The sequence below is a fragment of the Myripristis murdjan genome, chromosome 4, assembly GCF_902150065.1.
Source record: "Myripristis murdjan chromosome 4, fMyrMur1.1, whole genome shotgun sequence".
Taxonomy (NCBI): domain Eukaryota; kingdom Metazoa; phylum Chordata; class Actinopteri; order Holocentriformes; family Holocentridae; genus Myripristis; species Myripristis murdjan.
This window is the reverse complement of record NC_043983.1, coordinates 29,667,436-29,686,903: the sequence shown is the minus strand read 5'-3', so window position 1 is coordinate 29,686,903 and position 19,468 is coordinate 29,667,436. Positions and strand designations below refer to the sequence as shown.

At 42.7% G+C, this 19,468-nt stretch overlaps 1 protein-coding gene across 1 annotated transcript in view; it reads right to left on the bottom strand.

Moving 5' to 3' along the window:
- The window catches only part of LOC115357733 (carboxyl-terminal PDZ ligand of neuronal nitric oxide synthase protein-like), a 239,933-nt gene that overhangs the window by 36,465 nt on the left and 184,000 nt on the right, over window positions 1–19,468 (bottom strand). Inside the window, exons 9-10 of the mRNA XM_030049379.1 lie at window positions 7,339–7,504; window positions 125–301 (exon numbers count right to left, since the gene is read on the bottom strand). Coding sequence (XP_029905239.1) covers window positions 125–301; window positions 7,339–7,504 — 343 coding nt within the window. The remainder of the gene's footprint in view (window positions 1–124; window positions 302–7,338; window positions 7,505–19,468) is intronic.

Here is a 19,468-nt window from a genome sequence, read left to right as displayed (position 1 = left end):
CTGCCCAGCGGCCTGCCGCCTCTCAGCGGCGGAGGAGGCGTCGGGAGTCGAGGAGGAGGAGGCGGCCCCGGGGGGCCCGGGAGGAAACGAAAACACTCCAGTTTGAGTAGACACTGGTCCCTACCTAGGGGGCTTCCGAGCGCCCCGCTGGACGACGAGAAGGCGTTGCTCGTCCCGTCGCCGGCGCCCAGAGACGGCAGGTTCAGGTTGGCCACCTCGGGCTTCGGGGTGGTGGGGTCACAGAGCACCGGGGGCACGGTGGACCGGAAGGTGATCTCCAACAGGCTGTCCTGGGATCCCACTGGACACAAGAGAGAATAAGGTATGAGATGAAGGTAAATTAAGACTGACCTGAAACCATATAGTCAGTTTGTTTTCATGAAATAACTTGAACAGCATCGGTCAGCGTGTCTAAGCTTATTTATTCTGTTGTTGTGTATCTGAACCTTTTTTTATGCTTTAATCAGATATTAATGTGTAACCGACCTTTTTAAGCCTTCTTGCAAAGAATGAATGAATGAATGGAGGCTTTATTTTGAACACAAAAAAAAAAACACAACGCAAAAACAATACAGAATAATCAAAACAACAAAACATGTCCAAAAAGGAGTAGAAAGAAGTACATGCTCATTTAAATCCTAACCCTTCTCCACTACTCAGTAACTACTGTATCAGTTGACTTCCATACAATTTATCCAAATTACAATTTTTAAACCATATACCCATAAACAAATGTGTTATCATATGATCATTTGTGCATTTTTACCCATAGTAAAAATAAATAATGTGAATAAACCAAAAAATAAAATAAAATAAAATAAAATAATAACAGTGCAAAATAGACAAAAATAAACAAAAATAAAAATTAAAAAAATAAAAAATCTGTGAGAACACCTGGTGATTCTCAATGAGGCTTTTATTAAATAAAGTTTAAATCAAAATAAGCTAAAAGAGTGACAGCAAGGGCGACTAAAGAAGCATTTGGCAGGGAGTGAGTGAGAAAGTAAGAGGAAAAAAGCCGAGAGGGACGTTTACATTTTACGAGACACATGCAGATTGCACAAGGTCTCCACCTGACATTGCCCTGGGTTAAATCTACCAGCTGACAGCCTCATTTTCATTTTTTATTTTATTTTTATCGAGTCGACACCAACAGCAGGCGAGACTCGTCTGACGGTTGACTTCTGCGGTTACGACTACTTTTATGTTATCCTTGCATCATCTCGGATTAGACGTTAAAGAATAATGTGTGTAACAGATTGCTCCCCTTTGAACAGTCACATGAAATCAATCAGCGAATCCATCAATCACACGCAACTCAGTGTTTTTTTGTTTTTTGAAATATCTCTCTCTCGCTCTCTCTCTCTCTTTGATAAGCGAATACAGATTTCAAAGTGTTTCATCATCAGCCTTGATCTGTGAATGATGTTTGGCACGCCTCTGGTTGAGCGCCAAGTGCAATCCTGGAAAAGAGACTTTGTCAAAAAAAACAGGAATGGAGACGGAGAGAACGAGAGAAAACACGGGGCTTTCGAGTGATCACGCGGTGAAGTGGGTCAATAACGCCTCACCTCTCCACACCCGGCTGCACCGTGATCGGTTCACACTGGGGGAGCGTAAGGCGCCGCTAAATGCTGTAAAAATACTGTGAAATTGCTGTAAAATGCTGTGAAAAACACTTAGAGGACCCCACCAGTGATGTTTTTTTAAAGTTTCTGTTAATCATTTCCCAAAGAAAGCAGTCATATAATTTCCCCAACTTTTTATCCAGCCATTCATTCATTCATGAAAATTAACTTTCAGGGCCATCAAGCTTTTCCCCACACCAGTTTTCCATCACCGTAATAAAATCGTTCCCATTAGTCTTCCTAAAAGCAGCAGCTCTGTCGTGTCTTGAAATTGGGTGGAGTGAAACGGTCCCTCCGCCAGATAAAATAAACCCCGGGGGTGGGTTTGTTTTACACAGCCGATCATCCGTCCTGTTGTTTGTGAATGGTGATGATTCCGTTCGCTGCAGACACAGAACATTCGAGGGAGTCTGATTATATGCTGTGATATCTTTAGCACCCCAGCATGATTTGCAAAATGGTTTGTTGGGATGTAAAAATGCGGAGAAATCACAGTAAATGGAGCCACACATTCAGAATCAGTGGTGTGGTCGTTTAAGAAAGGAGCGAAGGTTTCAGAAAACCTTAGATTAAGATCGAGATAAAACCAAGACCTGTAGGGGAATGAAACTGAGATGAAACAAAGATTTTATTGGAGACGAAATGGCGAAGTCGGACCAAAGACAAACACTAGAACAATGCCAGTTCAATTCAAGACAACAAATCTCGAAATAAAGTGCGTGTATAAACTGAATAAGCGTTAAAATACTCAATTAACTATTTAAAAATGCTTTTTCTTAAAAGGTACCCAATATAATTTGAGACCACTGGTGGCGCTGAATATGTTAAAATAAGACTTTGCAAATGCCGTGTGAGGTCAGAAATGCATTCAGTGTGTTTATTAGGGTTAAGGACACACAGAATGTGCTTTTAGTGAGACATTTTAAATAAAACCATGCATTCACAAATGAGAGCTAAATAATGAAATAAAACACAAGAAAAAAGATAATGTTCTCTCTTTTAATCACTTATTTCAGTCATGAGTATAATGTATTCTTTACCATGATCTTGCCTGGTTTCAGGATGAAATGTAGCATCCTCAATGTTCCCGGCCCAATCAAAACCAAACAAAAAAAATGCGTCCTTACTGAAATCATTAACGTGTGCTCCAGGTGCAGTGATATGATGTGAGGCAGATTTTGGTGTTTAGTGACAGCTGACACTGTGTGCTGTGAAGGTTTCAAAACGAGGCACACCGTGCACGGTGAAATGTGGAAGTGGCAATGAGAAAGTCATTTTCTGCTTCCATTTCTGAAACATTGATTTCCTGTTCTTCCTGTCTTCTCTCTCTCTCTTTTTTTTTTTTTAAAAGATGATGATCATTGGGGAACGGGTTGGACTGTGACAGCACCGCGAAGATAACCTGCCTGAATGGCTAAGGTTGACTAAGAGGCTTGAAAAGGTGTGATGGGAGTGAGATGGAGAGAACACAGCGGGTGAAAGAGTGTGGAGAATGATTTATGGCTGAGGGTGAGAGCCACGATAGGACAAAGGAGTGGGAGGCATTTAAGGTGAAAATGATGGCGGAGGTGAAAAGGAGGAAGTGATCAGAGGCAAAGTGTGTGTGTTTGTGTGTGTGTGTGTGTGTGTCAGAGAGAGAGAGAGAAAGAGCACACCTGTTTCTGTTTGCAGATTTTTGCCTGTGAAAGCATCCCTGCATGTGCCTGTGATGATAATCTCCTACCTCGGGTTTCTCTCCTTGTCAGTCGAGCTTCTATTTCATTTGTACATTGTGGGGTTTTGTAGTGTCGGATTATGCAGCGTGGGATATTGCGGTACGCTTTGCCTGGATTTCATTAATATTGGTTTCAATGGAGAATTTGAGAATATAAATAGAAAAGGATAGTAATCCTTTATTGTTCATTGCACAGAATACAGTGAAATTCGGAGCAATACTCCTGATCAGTGCAATGAAAGACACAGGAAACAAAAACAAAATATCCAGGCTCTAAAATAATAAATAAAATAAATACAATGGCATTTTGTACTTGAAGTGTGCCTATTGCATTAAAATAATGGGTCATTCCATGTCATTTCACCAAATTTTCAGGACATCCCATGCACTTGGGTCTCAAAAAAGTCAGAAAAATTCACCAAAACCAGCGTAATTTTTTTTCCATTTTTGAGGTGCTGGCATGCCTACCAGTTATGATGTATGACAGATGTTTTTTGGATATTCTGAGAGAGTAGGTGGAGGTGTATTATCGTACCAAGTTTCAGTTTCCTATGTGGTGTAGTTCCTGAGTTATTGACACCTGAAAATGGAGGAAAAATAAGGACACGCGAAAATTGCACCAAAATCGACACATACTCCCCTCACTAAATTGGCCGTATCTTAAAAAGCATCCATCCGAGCAAACTAACATTTTACAGTGTGCCTATTGGATAAATAAGGAACAACTGGTGAATTTTTCAGAATTTTTTGAGACCCAAGTGCGTGGGTCATTTGGTGAAATGATGTGGAATGACCCTAATGCAAAATGTAATTACTGCTCTTGTAATTAGTGCGAGATGCAGTAGGTTTGCCATCAAAAGGCAGTGATCATATTGCCTGTGTGGGGTCATTCAGTGATTATTGGACTTTAGTGTGCTAACAGCCCAGGGAAAGCTGTTTTGAGTCTGGTGGTCCGTGCTTTGATAGTCCTGTAGCTCCTGCCAGGGGGCAGCAGGTCAAACAGGTTGTGATCAGGGTGAGAATAGTCTTTTAGAGTGTTTTTGGTTCTGCTGAAGCAGCAGGAGGTGGAGATGTCCTCCAGGGAGGGCAGAGGGCAGTCGATGATTTTCTGTGCCGTGCTGATGACCCCCTGAGGAGCTCTCCTGCCGGCGTACCACACCGAGACGCACTACACCAATCCACTCTCAGAGGAGGAGCGGTACGACGGCACCGGTGGCTTTTCTTCCAGCCTGTTTTTCCTGAGCATTTTCAGGAAGTGTAGTTGCTGCTGTGCCCTCTGAACTACCGCAGTGCTGTTTGCAGACCACACAGCTCCCCAGAAACGTGGGCTCCGACGAATCTGAAGGTGGGAACCCTTTCCACACAGCTCCCGTTGATAGAGAGAGCGGCAGACTCTGCTCTGTCTGCCCCGAAGTCAATTATGAGTTCCTTTGTTTTGTGCTGTTCAGGGTCAGTGTGATTGTTTGCTGAACAACACGCTGTCAGTTTCTGGACCTGATCTCTGTAGGTCGACGCGTCTTCTCCGGAGATAAGTCCGATACAGAGGTGTCATTCGCGGATTTGATGACGGTGTGGGCGGGGTGGGTCATAGGCGTATAGAGAAACAGATCAGGGGTAGTCAACCATGGAGGGCCGAGAGTCTGCAGGTTTTCATTCCAAACGAAAACTACATCAGATGATTTCGCTGATTAGTTCCTCCTCTCTCCGCCTGACGGTGAGGTAATCAGTGAAATCACCTGCTGTGGTATTAGTTTTGAATGGAAACCTGCAGACTCTCGGCCCCACATGGTTGACTACCTCTGGAACAGAGTAATGAACTCAGCCTTGCAGAGAGCCAGTGCTGAGCGTGTGGGTGGACAAGAGGTGGGGGCCAAGTTTAACAACTGGCAGGCAGTGAGTGAAGAAGTCCTTTATCAAGGTGCAGGTGGGAAGGGGGAGGTGTAAGTCGGACAGCTTACCGATGAGCATATCTGGAATAATTGCATTGAATTGAGTTTCTAGTATTTTCTATATGGGCAAACTGATGTAGGCCGAAGGTGGGAGGGAGGCTGGCTTTGATGTAAGTCTCTCAAAACACTTCATGCCTACTGATGTGAGTGCCATCCCTCTATAGTAGTTTAGACTGTCGACGGCTGGCATTTTGAGGACAGGGATGATGATGGCTGACTGTAGGCAGGGTGGCACGATGGCTTGTGTTATCAAAGGAAGATGAAAGATCTTAGAGAAGAGCCAGAGGAGCCGGTCAGCTCACGCTTTAAGTGCTTCCCCGGTTACTCCACCAGGACCAGCGACCTTCCTCGGGTTCACAGACGTCCCACATGTGGGTGCATCTGTGTGAAGCCTATTCGTTCAAGCGTTGCTGCCCTTGTAGTTTGTGATGTGCTGGATTCGCCGCCACATCCGCCGTGGGTCACTGTCTGCGAGATGGTCAGCGATTTCTCTCTTCCAGGCCTCCTCGGCAGCTTTGATGCCTCTCCTCAGGCCGGCTCTAGCGGCGCCGCACCGAGCCCTGTCACCTGACCTGTGAAAGGCAGCGTGGCGGTCTCTGAGAAGTGTCTGGACTAAACTGAGCCGCGGATGCAGAGCAGCTTCTGTCTGTTTCTCTGAGTCCTGTTGTTTGAATGTATTCCAATTTTCTCATGCAAAGCAGCCCTGTAACTGAGAGGAGCGCTCCCTCAGGCCACTCTGTGTTTGGCTTTGTTTTCCTTTTCCTTCTGAAGGGGAGTGTATGCTGGGGTTAGGAGCAATTAGAGGTGATCTGACCGGCCTGTGTGTGAGAGAGGTGCAGCTCTATGCCTTATGTTTGAATAGAAATAGTCGAGTATGTTTTTTTTTCCTCCTCACATTCTGGACCAATTTTGGAAGCGCTGTCTTTAAGCACGCTTGATTAAAGTCACCAGCTCTGACGTAAACTCTGTCGGGATGAGCACACTGCTGTTTTTTTATAGCACTGAGTAGGTGGGTGACGGCTCTGCCAATGTTAGCATCTGGTGGGATGAAGACAGCCGTAACAATTACTACTGTTTGCTATCTGTCTGCTATCTGTGCCGCGGCGTTAGGGATTCGCGGGTGAAGCCAGGTTTCTGCTCTGATCATCACACAGCCACTGTGAACGACAGGATTGGCTGTTGGATGTGTGACACACCAAATTGTTTGTGAAAACTCCTCTCTAGTGACAAACACCGATACAAGTCAGTATAGTCAAGGTCAGACATTACCGGTGACATAAACAAGAGAAAAACACATTTTAGAGTGCGGGGGGTCTTTGAATTTTTCAACTTTCCCTGTAGTCCAGTAATGTTAGGCCAAAATTGGGGTCAACCTAGGACAAATTGCAAGTGAAGCAAACTCAACTGATTTTGGATCCTCAGTTTGTCCTGAGTGAGGGAAAAAAAGTCCCAAGAAATCCCATTGGTGGAAAGTTTTGAAAATCACCTATTTATGACCAAAAGGTTACTATATATATAGTAACCTTGAATTAAAAGGCTACTATATAACAGTGAATTAAAAGGTTACTATATAGTAACCTTTAAATTCACTGTTTAAATATCTGTTCTGGCATTTATTCCTTATATTCCTTATTAGCGCATATCAAATCAGATAATGTGTGATATGCATGTGTAAACAGAATAATTCAAAGAACTTGTAATTGACTTTTTTTCTTGTCTTTGTGTGTGTAATCAACTTGTGAATTTTTATAGTGATATCTTATAATTTTGAACCCCTTTCTCCTGTGTGTTAAAAACAGTGTTTTTTGGTAATATGTGGTCATAAAGAGGTGATTTTCAAAACTTTCCACCAATGGGATTTCTTTTTTTCCCTCACTCAGGACAAACTGAGGATACAAAATCAGTTGAGTTTGCTTCTCTTGCAGTTTGTCCTAGGTTTTTTCATAAAATGACTGGACTACTGTGGAGAATAGAGTGTATCATTCCCTGTTAGCTACGTGTGTGTGTGTGTGTGTGTGTGTGTGTGTGTGCTGTCTGATCCACTCACTGGAGTTTGGTCCGGAGAATTTGGTTTCCAGCTCCTGGATCTGCTTGACCAGCAGCGAGATGTGCTGCAGCAGGTCCTTGTTCTGCAGCAGCAGCTGGTGGACTCGAGCCTGCGCCTCCAGCCGAGCCGTGGCCTCCGCGCTCAGCTGGTCCTTCAACAGGTGGACCTGGACGGGAAAGACGGGCGGGGTCGACGGATAGACGGACAGATGGAGGGAGAGGGGAGAACAGAGGAACAGATGTTTAGCAGTTAGAAGCTGTGGATAACAAACAGGGTTACTGCTTGGAGAAACTGGAGTCTGGGCCGATTTCAGTGTCCTGACAAACGGCTGCAAGGAAATTAATTACACTGATTTGTCAGTCGAGGATGTTCTTACATTTTTGGTGCGTTTTGCCAAAGTTTTGAGCATTACTGGCCCTCCACTGCCACCATGAGGCTTTTTCTGTTTGTTTCTACTAGGCAGGTGAAGCCCCTACTGACATTAGTCCTGTTTTACATCATGCAGACGGCCCATTTATGTTACATTGTTATTATTTTATGAATGTTAACAATGTTAACAATGTTTTTTTTATGGAAAGTCTAATGTCTTCTGTATGCGATTTACAGTTATTTAGAATGGTATGGATGAGCTACCTGAAGTGTGCACGGGCAAACACGATAAAAAAATGAACGTGGGAATAATCATCAGGCTAATCATGTTGTTTTAGATGATCATCTACTTTAAATAATATCGATGGTGTTTATCAATGGTATATGGGCTCAGTGGATGATTAGTTATGTTTCAGGCAACATGCTGCTGCCTGAAAAGTCCAGCCAATAAATAGGAGTAAAATAAAATAATATGTTTTTTTTTTTTTTACTGGACGTAATGACGGGCCAGATTTTAATCTATCACACTTTGACAGCTTTCCTGATTACAAAAAAAAAAAAGAAAAAAAAAAGTAATTACCAGCTGATGGAAACCCTTACTCCCTCATAAAAATGGAATTTCCTACCCCAACCCACACACACACGTACACATACACACATATGCACACAACACACACCTTGAATTTGCCTTTCAAAACACACTTTGCTTGTCAGTGAAATCAGCACTAAATGCTATTTACCTCAAATATTTGACTGTGGATAACAACCAAGACTGACTGGATTACAACCAGCGACTCAGTCCACGCCGAGCTCTTGGTCTCTCTCCAACATATGCATGTACCCACACACACACACACACACACACACACACACACACACACACACACAGAATCAGAGAATCAATATATTGAGGAAACAGTGAAAAACAGATGAAATTTACAGCAGGAGAAATCCCTCGTGTATAAATATATGTCAAAGCCGGAGTGCTGGACCCTTGGAATCGCTGTGGCTTCATATCCCTCCATTACACATAATAAGACCAGCAGAGCTCACAGCGGCTGCCCTGATCCTCATGTAACCTTAATGCCACGGTCTGCTGTGGTCTGCAAGATTAAAGCAGTGCAGAGAGGAGGCTCCATTTCCATTTAAGACTGAAAGGCTAAAACTTCTATTACAGTTTGAATCATTTATACGAGACGGCAACGAGGAAAGAGAGAGACCCCCTTCATCTCGCATGTCCACACACATACACACACACACACACACACACACACACTGACAGGACTCCCCATTTTTACTTCAAAGTGCTCTCCAATCGAATGCTAGTGGCCCCACCACCCACTCCATTCAGCCATCTCCCGTCCAGAGTACATAATGGCCCGCAGCATTTTTTCAAAGGGGAGAGTCACGAGATTTAAAATCACGAGAAATTCAATTGAGCGGCTCAAAAGAAGCTCAAACTATTGAAGGACCCCAGTCAAGAGCGATTCCCCCGACAAGAGGAGGCGGAGTAGGTCTCAACAGCCCGACGGCTCCAGTCTGAAGAAGGTCCAGCAGGACTTTAAATGTCAGCTCTCTAATAGGCAAAGAGGTGCTTATAGCGAGAGTATGAAACATCCTTTTTTTTTTTCTTTTTTTTTTTGCAGACACACAGCAGGAAGAGGAGAAATGCTAAAATCCGTTTTCATGTTGAGCAGCTGACGTCTGTTTGTGTCTCTTATGCCTCACATGAATTTCCCCGTTTATGTTGGGAGACTTCGAAGAATGTTTGCTTGTCAGTAAAGCACTTTTTACCCCTGTTTTTAATTACTTAGATAATAATTCATGAGATAATACCCCCGTGTGTCTGTGCGGTGGCTTGTTAAACACAAAGTTTGCACAGCAAGACATTCGGTGGAGGGAGCCGACGATTACAGCGGCGCAGGCAAAATTAACACGGCGCGGTGATTCACGGCGCCTCGTGTAGAGGTTCAAGACGCTGAGACTCATAATAACTCCCCGGTTTGTCTTTTCAGCTTGATGTAGGACCACGGAACCGGTTACCATGGCACCACGGAGGCTACCGGCTCTTTACGTCAGCGCTTAAACACACAAAGACAAAAAAAAAAAAAAAAAGAGAAAATTACAAAACAAATAAGCCAAGGACGGCCCCTTGCTCCAGTGAGCTGCTCTGCACTGCAGCTGGGGCGCCATGCGACACGACACCGAGAGACAGAGCTCAGGAAACACACCATGAGCCGAAACGTTCATTAAGATCGCTCCTTAAGACGGCACCGGGTGTATTTCACCGTTTCCAAATCCACTACAATCATCACAGCACTTAGTACCTTGATTTCTGCACTGTTAAAAATGTCTACACAAAATTCATTTAAAGATGGACTTGGAGTTAAAAAAGAAAAAAAAAAAAAAAAATCCCAAGACTGTTAACCAATGGCCCCATGCAGTCTGCCAGACATTGCATTATTACATATATGAAAAATACAATGATAGTAAAATATGTGGGTATCATTTATTGTGCATCTCATTTTCTTGAAAAAAAAAAAAAAATTAAACCATTCTGTTTCATTGACAATATTCTACATCATGTAGAAATGTCAAAGCTTTATAATTAAACAAAATGAGTGAAAAATGGTAGGAGGTCAAGCGAGTTATTGCCAGATTTATAAGGGGAGGTGTGAGTGATCGGATCTTGTGCTGATTACAACCACAACTGATCCGCTGACTCCACGTCTGTGGATGGAATACATTTTTATAATAAACAGGGGGTTCTCCTTTCTATAAATATCAAGATTACATACATCCATAAAGAAAAAAAATGTATAATTTGCCTCTCATTTCGTTTAAACTTGTTTAAACTCGTTTAAAATCGACCGTTTTAACCTTTACTTACACCGGGTGCACTTGCTAAGTACAAATGTACATTTTCAGCAAAGCCCTGCTTAACAATCTCACATTTATACATACACACATACACACACACACACACACACCTCCTTGCATCTCCTCCTCCCCGAAAGAAAGAGGAGACGAGGAGGCAGAAAACAGAGAAATGAGAAGAGGGGACTGTGCCGGCAGGAGCATTTCTATTGCTCTTTTGTGTCCCGCTTTAATACGCTCCCCTCTCGCCGAAGTGCCGAAGCACTGTTCCACTATTCTACATCAGAATGCCAACTTTTTCTAAACGATAGAAACATTCAGGCTTGGCATTAAAACATCCGAGACTGCAGGCCTAACGATGCCACTGCGCCGCACATTATCTCCCTCTTTGGTCCTTCGGTCCTTTTATCTGTCTTAAAATCTTATTTTTCTTTGAAAAACTGAAAAATTCTTCCAGTCGGACCGGATAATTATATTTCTTTCCAAAGCAGCTCCACGAGTTGCAGAACTTTTCTGGGGGAAAAAAGTACCAACATGTAGAACAGGCAAAAAAAACAGCGGATTATATTATCAAGAGAATGTCAAAAATGAAAATATTGGAAATGCTTGCTGTGTCCTAGAAGCATAATACACACTCTTTCTGACCAAGGGTTGAGTGTGCAGTGCATGCGTTCACACTGTCCAAGTATTAAAATGCATGTAAGTATGAAAATGTGTAAATGAATGTCAACATACAACTGGCTCAGTGTTTTGAGTGAACAGATACTGCACACTGCATTATGGGAAGGGAGGAGCTACTCAGAGGGCAACAGTGAATGTGAAATTCATGTTTTTCTTTGGACTTTTATCATACTAACAGCTAAAACAGAAACTATAGAAAGAGTATATACTGCAGGTACTGTTTGGTGTTAGTGTGTAGTGTGCTTTTGGGCCGCGGCAAAACTGAACTGTTTGGAAAGCAAGTCAAACAATCTCTACCCAGTGGCAGACATTTTTCACTTAGTTTGAGAAGAACCTGATTTTAAGACTCTTGAATCAAATATTGTTCAGATCGGGGATGGTAAAGCCACTGAACATCACTTTTTCTTTGCAAAAAAAAGAGATCTAAATATTCATGGCCTACATTTATCAAATGTATCATGCCTGGTGATATCAAACGGGTTTAAGTTTAAAAAAAAAAAAAAAAGGGGAAATGAGCATAAATGAATCATATTTTAATTATATTGATGGTGGTTTACCTCACAATAATCACTGGCTGGAGGTCAAAGGTTGCTCACCTGTTATTTATCATTATGGTTACAATGAGTTCTCTTTTCAGGATTTAAACATGTGACTTTTCTTACAAACTGAACGTATGCAGTTCATCCACCGTCTACCTCGTCGTTCTCCATCTCTGTGCCTCTCTCCTTTCACCTTACTCTCTCTCTCCTCCCTTGATGACTTTTCCCCTCCTTTCCCTGCACACACACACACACACACTTTTTCATCATTTTTCTACACGCTAACTTCGGTCACTCCCTCCCTCTACACTAATAAAGAGGCAGCGGGGCGTAAAGACACAAGATGGAGTCACAATTCAAACCTATGTCCCAAGGCCTCTGTACCTCCTGCTCACCCTCCTCCTCCTCCTCCTCCTCCTCCTCCTCCTCACCCACATCCACTCACCAGACGGAGAGTCAAACGTCGAGGAACAGAGTCATCTACTTCCATTATCCCTGCACTTAGCAACAAATAGAAGTGATTCCAGGCTGCGTCCGGGCCAGGCTGCCTCTGCAGACCTCATTTGTAAAGACTGACACGCTGATGATGGCTCCGGCGGTGTAATTTACAGCCGGAAGGACCTGAACATAAGGGAACCTGACTCCGACACGTTCCGAGCTGCTGACGGCTCTAAAAACACGGCAGCCTCCTCCTCCTCCTTCTCAGGCCTCGGGAGGAAGCGTCACATTCGTCTCACAGCAGCCCGGTTCACGTGGAGATATTTTTAAAGGTCTCCCGGCTGCGTAGCGTGCAGGAAATAAACACTGAATATATCAGATGGTGGCGACGGTATAAGCAACGCGTGACAAGTTAGGTGAAAACTTTTGTTTGGTGCAGCATCCTTGCAGCGTTGTTATCTGATCAGAGAGGGCACCGAGTCTCATTTGAGAGCGGCCACGCGAGATTAAAGCTGGATTTACTTCACAGGTGACCAGGGTTTTTTTTCCCCTCGACCATATTTCTGCGGGTCACATTATATCTGAGCAAACTGGGTCTGGTCCTACAGATAAGATATGAAAACGGAAATGGGAAAATTTGATAGGAAGAGATAACCCAAAAAAAAAAAAAAAAAAAAAAAAAAATCACTGCAGTCGCACCTTCCTGTGTATTTCCGGTTGTCCTTGTTGAGTTTCTAAGAGTTTCCACATCTGACTTTCTGTGGGTCATCCTACTTCATTCATAAATGGGGTAGACAATGAAAAAGGAAAGAAGGCACACACTTGCCTCATTCCATTTGATTTTAATCCGATGTAGTGATTAAAATTCCACTAACTATCAATCAGGGTCAATCCAAAATGTGGAAAAAAATAACAACAAAAACAGCAGCCACACCCTAATCTCTGTGAATCAATATGATGATTAAATTACATGGAAATCACAAACAACAGCCACAACAACTTCACACGCAAAGCGGGGAAACAAGAATTCGCCTCGCCATACATGGCAGTCTGCTCCTGTATAAAGCTCGTCTGTGCTTTAACACGCTGTGCTCATCGCTCTGCGTGAGAAATCGTACCTCGTCCCCCCCCAAAACCCCCCCTTACATGCTGCCTCAGTCCCATTTTCCACCTTTTTTTCTAAGTCATTTTCTTTGGAGGCTGCAAACACAGACCGGGGGACAGGAGAGTCTTAAAATTTTATTTCGCCACGTCGCATGATTTTAAATCCAATACGCGGCTCCCTCATTCATGCAACTGCAGTGTAATTAGCCAGGGAAATTAGTTTAGTCTTAGGGCAACAGCTAATGCCGTAAAAACGAGGCCTCTGGTTTTCTCTCTCTCTCGGCTTATCTTTCTCAGTGTGTTACCCCAATCCACCAACTTTATAGAAAATATTCACCCAGAGGAAAAAGGCCAAAAGTGTCACATTTTCCACATTTCATTACGCCTAAATAGACTGTAACCGCAGGGAAGAATTACGACTTCTTCGTCTCACGATCCGCTTTTAGGCCACAACGCACCGACGGAGCAACAACGCTCACTTCCAACAGGTTACAAACTAGACAATTAAAATCTTCATTAACGACGGGCCCCAGACGGTGAGCCAATTAAAAGCGACACCGCTGACAGAAAAACAATTCAGCGCCAGTGACTTAACAAACCCCTCATTCCTTCCCTCTGGTCCAAGTGTTGCAAAACTGAAGCGGCTTCAAGCGATCTGAAGACTCCTTAAGCTGCTAATTAGGCGGCAGCATCTCTGCCGTGTTCTGGCATCTCGGCGCGAAAATGTTCCCCGGAGAGGGTCCGAGGGCGACGTCCTATTCATAACTCCCGTTCCTGCTGCTGCCTGACATTTAGCTGCCCGCTGGTCTTTACACCTCCCAGCTCTTAACAACCTCCATGTTGAAGGAGAAACCTTCAGCAAAGTTTCCATATTAGCAAATGCTTGTTTTGTTCTCTTATTTCTGTTCCAGGCACATGAAAGTTTTTTACGTTTGTCGTTCTAAACTCTCTGTGTTTGGTGGCTCTTTCCTGGGTAAGATACACATTTTGCATTTTGAGTTTGTTTGGAATAAACAGAAGAGGAGGAACTGGGTGGTGATCATGAGCAGTGGCAGCCACCACGGCTGGACAGACAAGGAAAAGAGCGCCACCTACAGACGCAGAATCAACAGAAACTCCAAGGAGAAAGCCATCACACTGTTTGACTGGCAGGTGATCTCTGAGAAAAGCAGTGCAGGAACACAAGTAGTGGTGCAGAATTCTGGGAATATTCAAAGTTGGAAAGTTTTCATGGGAATTTACGGGAATAATTGAATTGAAAAAGAAAAAAACAAACATCTCGAAGCATAATCTTGGTTAAAACAGCCAGATGTGAGGCTCTTGACCCAGAGACAGCGAAGACGAAGACGAGGCAGATGTTGAGGATGTTGATGAGGTCCAGGAGGAAGAGACTGAGACTTGAAATGACTGCAAATTCAAAAACTGGAGACTTGAGAAGCTTGAGAGAAAATGCTTTCATTTTACATTTTGAATGAAACTTTTTTTTTTGTTTTTGTTGCTCGATTAAAGAATGGATTTCAGTTCTACTAACAGTCAAAAATGTCATTTCGTCATTTTTAAAATTTGTATTAGTTTGCATGAACGTCTGCTTATGACAAAACAAAATGTTTATGTTTGTATATGACAGTTTCTATAAATTACCCAAACTTTCCAGTAATTCCCGTTATTCCTTAACGAGTGTTTGCTAGTGCTAACAAGCCTGCTGCTGTTACAGTTTTTTTTCTCTGAACGTTTCGACGCTAACAGTGTTTCTTGAAGCACGATCGATGAAACCATCGACACTTGTGGCCGATGCGTTTACCGAGTGAGTCAACCCGAATGCACGTCCTCCGCTTTACACTCACTTTGTAGCTAAATAACACACCTCTGGCAAAACTGCACACACTGGTCTCTGCAGCGCTACACTGTTTTGCCGACTGCCTTTCTACACACGTGAACTAGAGGAGGAAGAGGAGCAAGAGGAGGAGAAGGATGAAGAGGTGAATAAGTAAGAGGAGGAGGAGGTTTTTCATTTCTACTCTCAGTGTGTTATTCAAGTGATGTTTGTGTGCGCTGTTCGGACACAAAGACTCAATTTTTTTTAAGAGAGTTTGAAAAGTTTTGCGAGATTTGTTTGCTTTTGCAGGAGATGTGTCATGTTTTGCTGGTTTGAAGTGAGGTTTTGTGGTTCGTATGTGGAGTTTTGCAAAAATAGACTGTAGTTTCAAGGATAAAACCTGTAACACCTCACGTTGAAAACAGATAATCACAACTAATTTTAAATGTCATACCTTTAATCAAATACTGTATCACTGTTTGATGTAAGAAAAAAACAAAAAACAAAAACAGAATCAAACACAGCAATAGCACCGAAAATGGATAAACACACACACACACACACACACACACAAGTTGGTTTCCATCACTTCAGAGGACATTACATTGACTTACATTCATTACCTGGAGATTTATCCTAACCTTAACCCTAACCACTGCCTGCCTAACCCTAACCCTAACCTTGACCTAACCCTAAAGTTATCTTAACTTTAAATCAAGTCTTCACCCTAAAATTAATGATTTTCACTTATGGGGACTTGCTTTTTGTCCCCATAAGGGAGGCGAGTCCCCTCAACATGACTGTGTAAACAGATTTATGTCCCCACAACATTAGCAATACCAGGTACACACACACACACACACACACACACACACAAAAAAGGCAATGTCATGAATTACCACCTTAATCTTGTTAGGACTCTTCAAATGCACTAATGGTGGAACCAAAAGATAATCCAGTTAAATTGAAACTCTTTGTTTTTCACAAAAAAAACGAACAAAAAAATTTCAGCAACAGTGCCTCAACACGCCGCCATTCTGCAGCGCTCGGCGCTCCCGTCGGCCGTGCGAGGGGTTTCTGGTTTCTGGCTGCCGGTTGTGCGCTGCGACTCCACGGGGCTGGTTGCTGAGGATGTACTTTTCATAAAGGATTACCATCATCGCATCGCCGGCCCACGCCAGGTCCCTTTGATGTGACTAAAAGTGTTTGAAACCCCTCCAACGTCGATTTGCCTCTGTTTTCTTCTCGTTTTTTTGAAGGGAAGACGGAGTGAAACTTATCATTTCGCTGGCGCAATTATGAAGAAATCTTTCGATACGCGCCTCTGTAATCTGTAATGTGTATGAAGGGGGAACTGCTCGAGTGAAATTTAATCAGAGAGAAAGTGTGAAAGAAAGAAGAGGAAGGATGGAAAGAAGGAAGGCAGAGAGAAAAAGAAAAGGGAAGCAGGAAGATGGAGAGGAATGGAGAGATGGAGGGGAGAGGAAGAAATGAAGAAAGGAAGGAAGCAAAGTTGTAGGAAAGAAAGGCAAGAGGGAAGGAGGTAGGGAAGAAAGAGTATAAGACAGGAAAGAAGGATGAGGAAGAAGCAAGAAAGTGTGTGAGAAAGTGAGAGAGAGAGAGAAGGAAGGATGACATGACAGGATGAGGAGGGGCAGATGCATCGGAAAAAAGGGGGAAGAAGAAAGGAGGAAAACAAAGACGGCAGGAAGGAAGGAATGTGGGACAAAATGAAGGAAAGGAAGGGGAAGGCGGAGCGAAGGAAGGAGACATGGAAGGTGGTGTCATGAAGGTGTCTGTGTGTGTGTCTGTGTGTGTGTGTGTGTGTGTGTGTGTGTGTGCAAAGAGAGTCAGACAGATCAAATCTCATTACGCAGCTCGTCTTCAAACAGATATCCGTCTTCAAACAGCCCAAACTCTTCTCCGACTTCATTAAATTTCCTCCCTGATGAGCTCCTATCAGCTCCGACCACCTACTGCCACCTCGGCTCAGCGAGGCTCAACACGCAGAGCCTCTTCCACCGACCACTGACCGCCCCGGGCCGGCAGACAAAAACGACAATACAGTGGTCCCTCGTTAATCGCGGGAGTTACGTTCTAAAAATAACCCGCAATAGGCGAAATCCGTGAAGTAGTCAGCTTTATTTTTTACAATTATTACAATTACAGAAGTTTTAAGGCTGTAAAACCCCTCACTACACACTTTATGCACTTTTCTGAGACAGGCATTAACATTTTCTCACTTTTCTCTCTTGTTTAAACACTCTCAAAGTTCAAACCTTCGTAGAAAAATAAGTCCAGTAAAAAAAAAAAAAAAAAACATGCAAAACTGCACTAAAAAAAACCCCGCGAAACTGCGAGGCCGCGAAAGGTGAACTGCGTTATAGCGAGGGACAACTGTAATCACTTTATCTTGACTCTAAACATGAGACGTTTCGGGAGTCACCACACAGCTTCAGGTGAGGCTCGGAGGCTGAAAGTGAAAAATCTGTCCTGAAGGATTTCTAAAGAACATTTTTTTTTTTTTTTTTTAATTAACTTTCCATAACCTGGAACTTGCCACAAGCCATGGAAATCACCCAAAAACCAAAAAAAATGTAAAAGAAATGTCTCATAGTTTTTATTGGTCCTAGTACCCGCCTGAATCATATACTAAAAGTCTTAAGCCGTAGATGGAGCGGAACTTATTTTTTTCGAGACTAAAGGCCAAAATTGTGCCCAAAACTCTAAGTAAATTGAGTAGAATAGGGGAAAATTTTCAATTAATAGCTATCACTATGAAACTTCTCCAGTTGATTAGAGACATCATACCAAAGAAAAAATGTATTGGAAGTTTTTTGAGATTTTATGTTTAGATATGCAAATTAGGCATTTCTTTGTAAAATGTACCATAATTTGCATATGTTACAAAACACAAAATCTGAAAATTGGAGGAAGCCAGATTAAAAATTATTGTTTCATTATGTCGACACGTTAGCAAAAAGACAAAATTACAGAAGGGACTGTGGCTATGTTTCTCTGTCATCCCATACATTAGAAAATACTGTCTAGAGTCATCAAAAAATCTATTTTCGTCATGTTTTTGGTATAAAACGAAGAAAATATCAGGCTAGTGAAAATATATCAACAAAACCCCTCCCTTATCAAACACAAAATATACACTACTACAATAATTTTTTAATTTTTACTACTTTCTACATTGTAGATACATACTGAAGACATCAAATATATGAAGCAAGACATATGGAATTATGTAGCAAAGAAAAAAATTGTTAAATAACTCCACTCCATCTACGGCTTAAGACGTTTAGTATATGATTCAGGAGGGTATTAGGACCAATAAAAACTATGAGACATTTCTTTTGCAATTTTTTTTTTTTTTTTTTTTTTTTTTTTTTGGGCTAGATTGACTGGCCTACTGTGTTTCCTTTACCACTGCATGAAGAACCGACAGTCGAGGTTGTGAAGCGGCTAAAACTAGTCCAAGTCAAGACGGGTCAACTCAACCGGTGCTGTGGCAAACTTTTTATTACATTATCTTAAAACAATGCGCTCCCCTGGCTGTGTGTCCTTGTTGTGTCCTCAGTGTGTGTGTGTGTGTTGTTGTTGTTTTGCCAGCACAAAGGAACATTTGGAGGAAATGTTCTTCATAAACGGCAAGTGGACAAATACGCACAGCCTCACGACATCCTCATGGACAGTTGACACAAACGAGCCCGATTTCCATTCGTTAACGGCGGCGGGTTGCTCTGCTGCTGTGGCGTAATCCCGTGAAACGCCGCGACGGAAAACAATCCATGAAGAATCGGCGAGATGTTCTCTTCTTCCCCAGGCATGAAATCAAGGCGAAGGCGCGGGAAACATATTTATTTATTTATTTATTTAAACTATTTGATGAAATGGTATTAAGTATGAAATCTGTCTCCTTCTTCTTTCTGTGTGTTCATTTATAATACGCGTTACCTGGGTGGAACTAATCAGCTTATTACCTTCCACTGTTTGACCTTCAGTGGTGGAGGCAGCTCGACCTCCTCATTAAGGCTGGTTGGAGGAAGCTCCGGGCAAAGTTTTCTGTACCTGCGTGTGCGTGTGTGTGTGTGTGTGTGTGTGTGTGTGTGTGTGTGTGTGTGTGTGTGTGTGTGCATGTGTATTTGTCTTGGTGGCATTTAATTTGACAATTTCCTGGGAGTTGCCTTAACCCAGACGGGTGAAACAGGAAAAAAAAAAGTCTGCATGTGTGTCTGTGTATTCATGAATGTGTATGAGTGTAAGTGCATGTAAATCTGTTTGTGACTGTGTGTGTGTG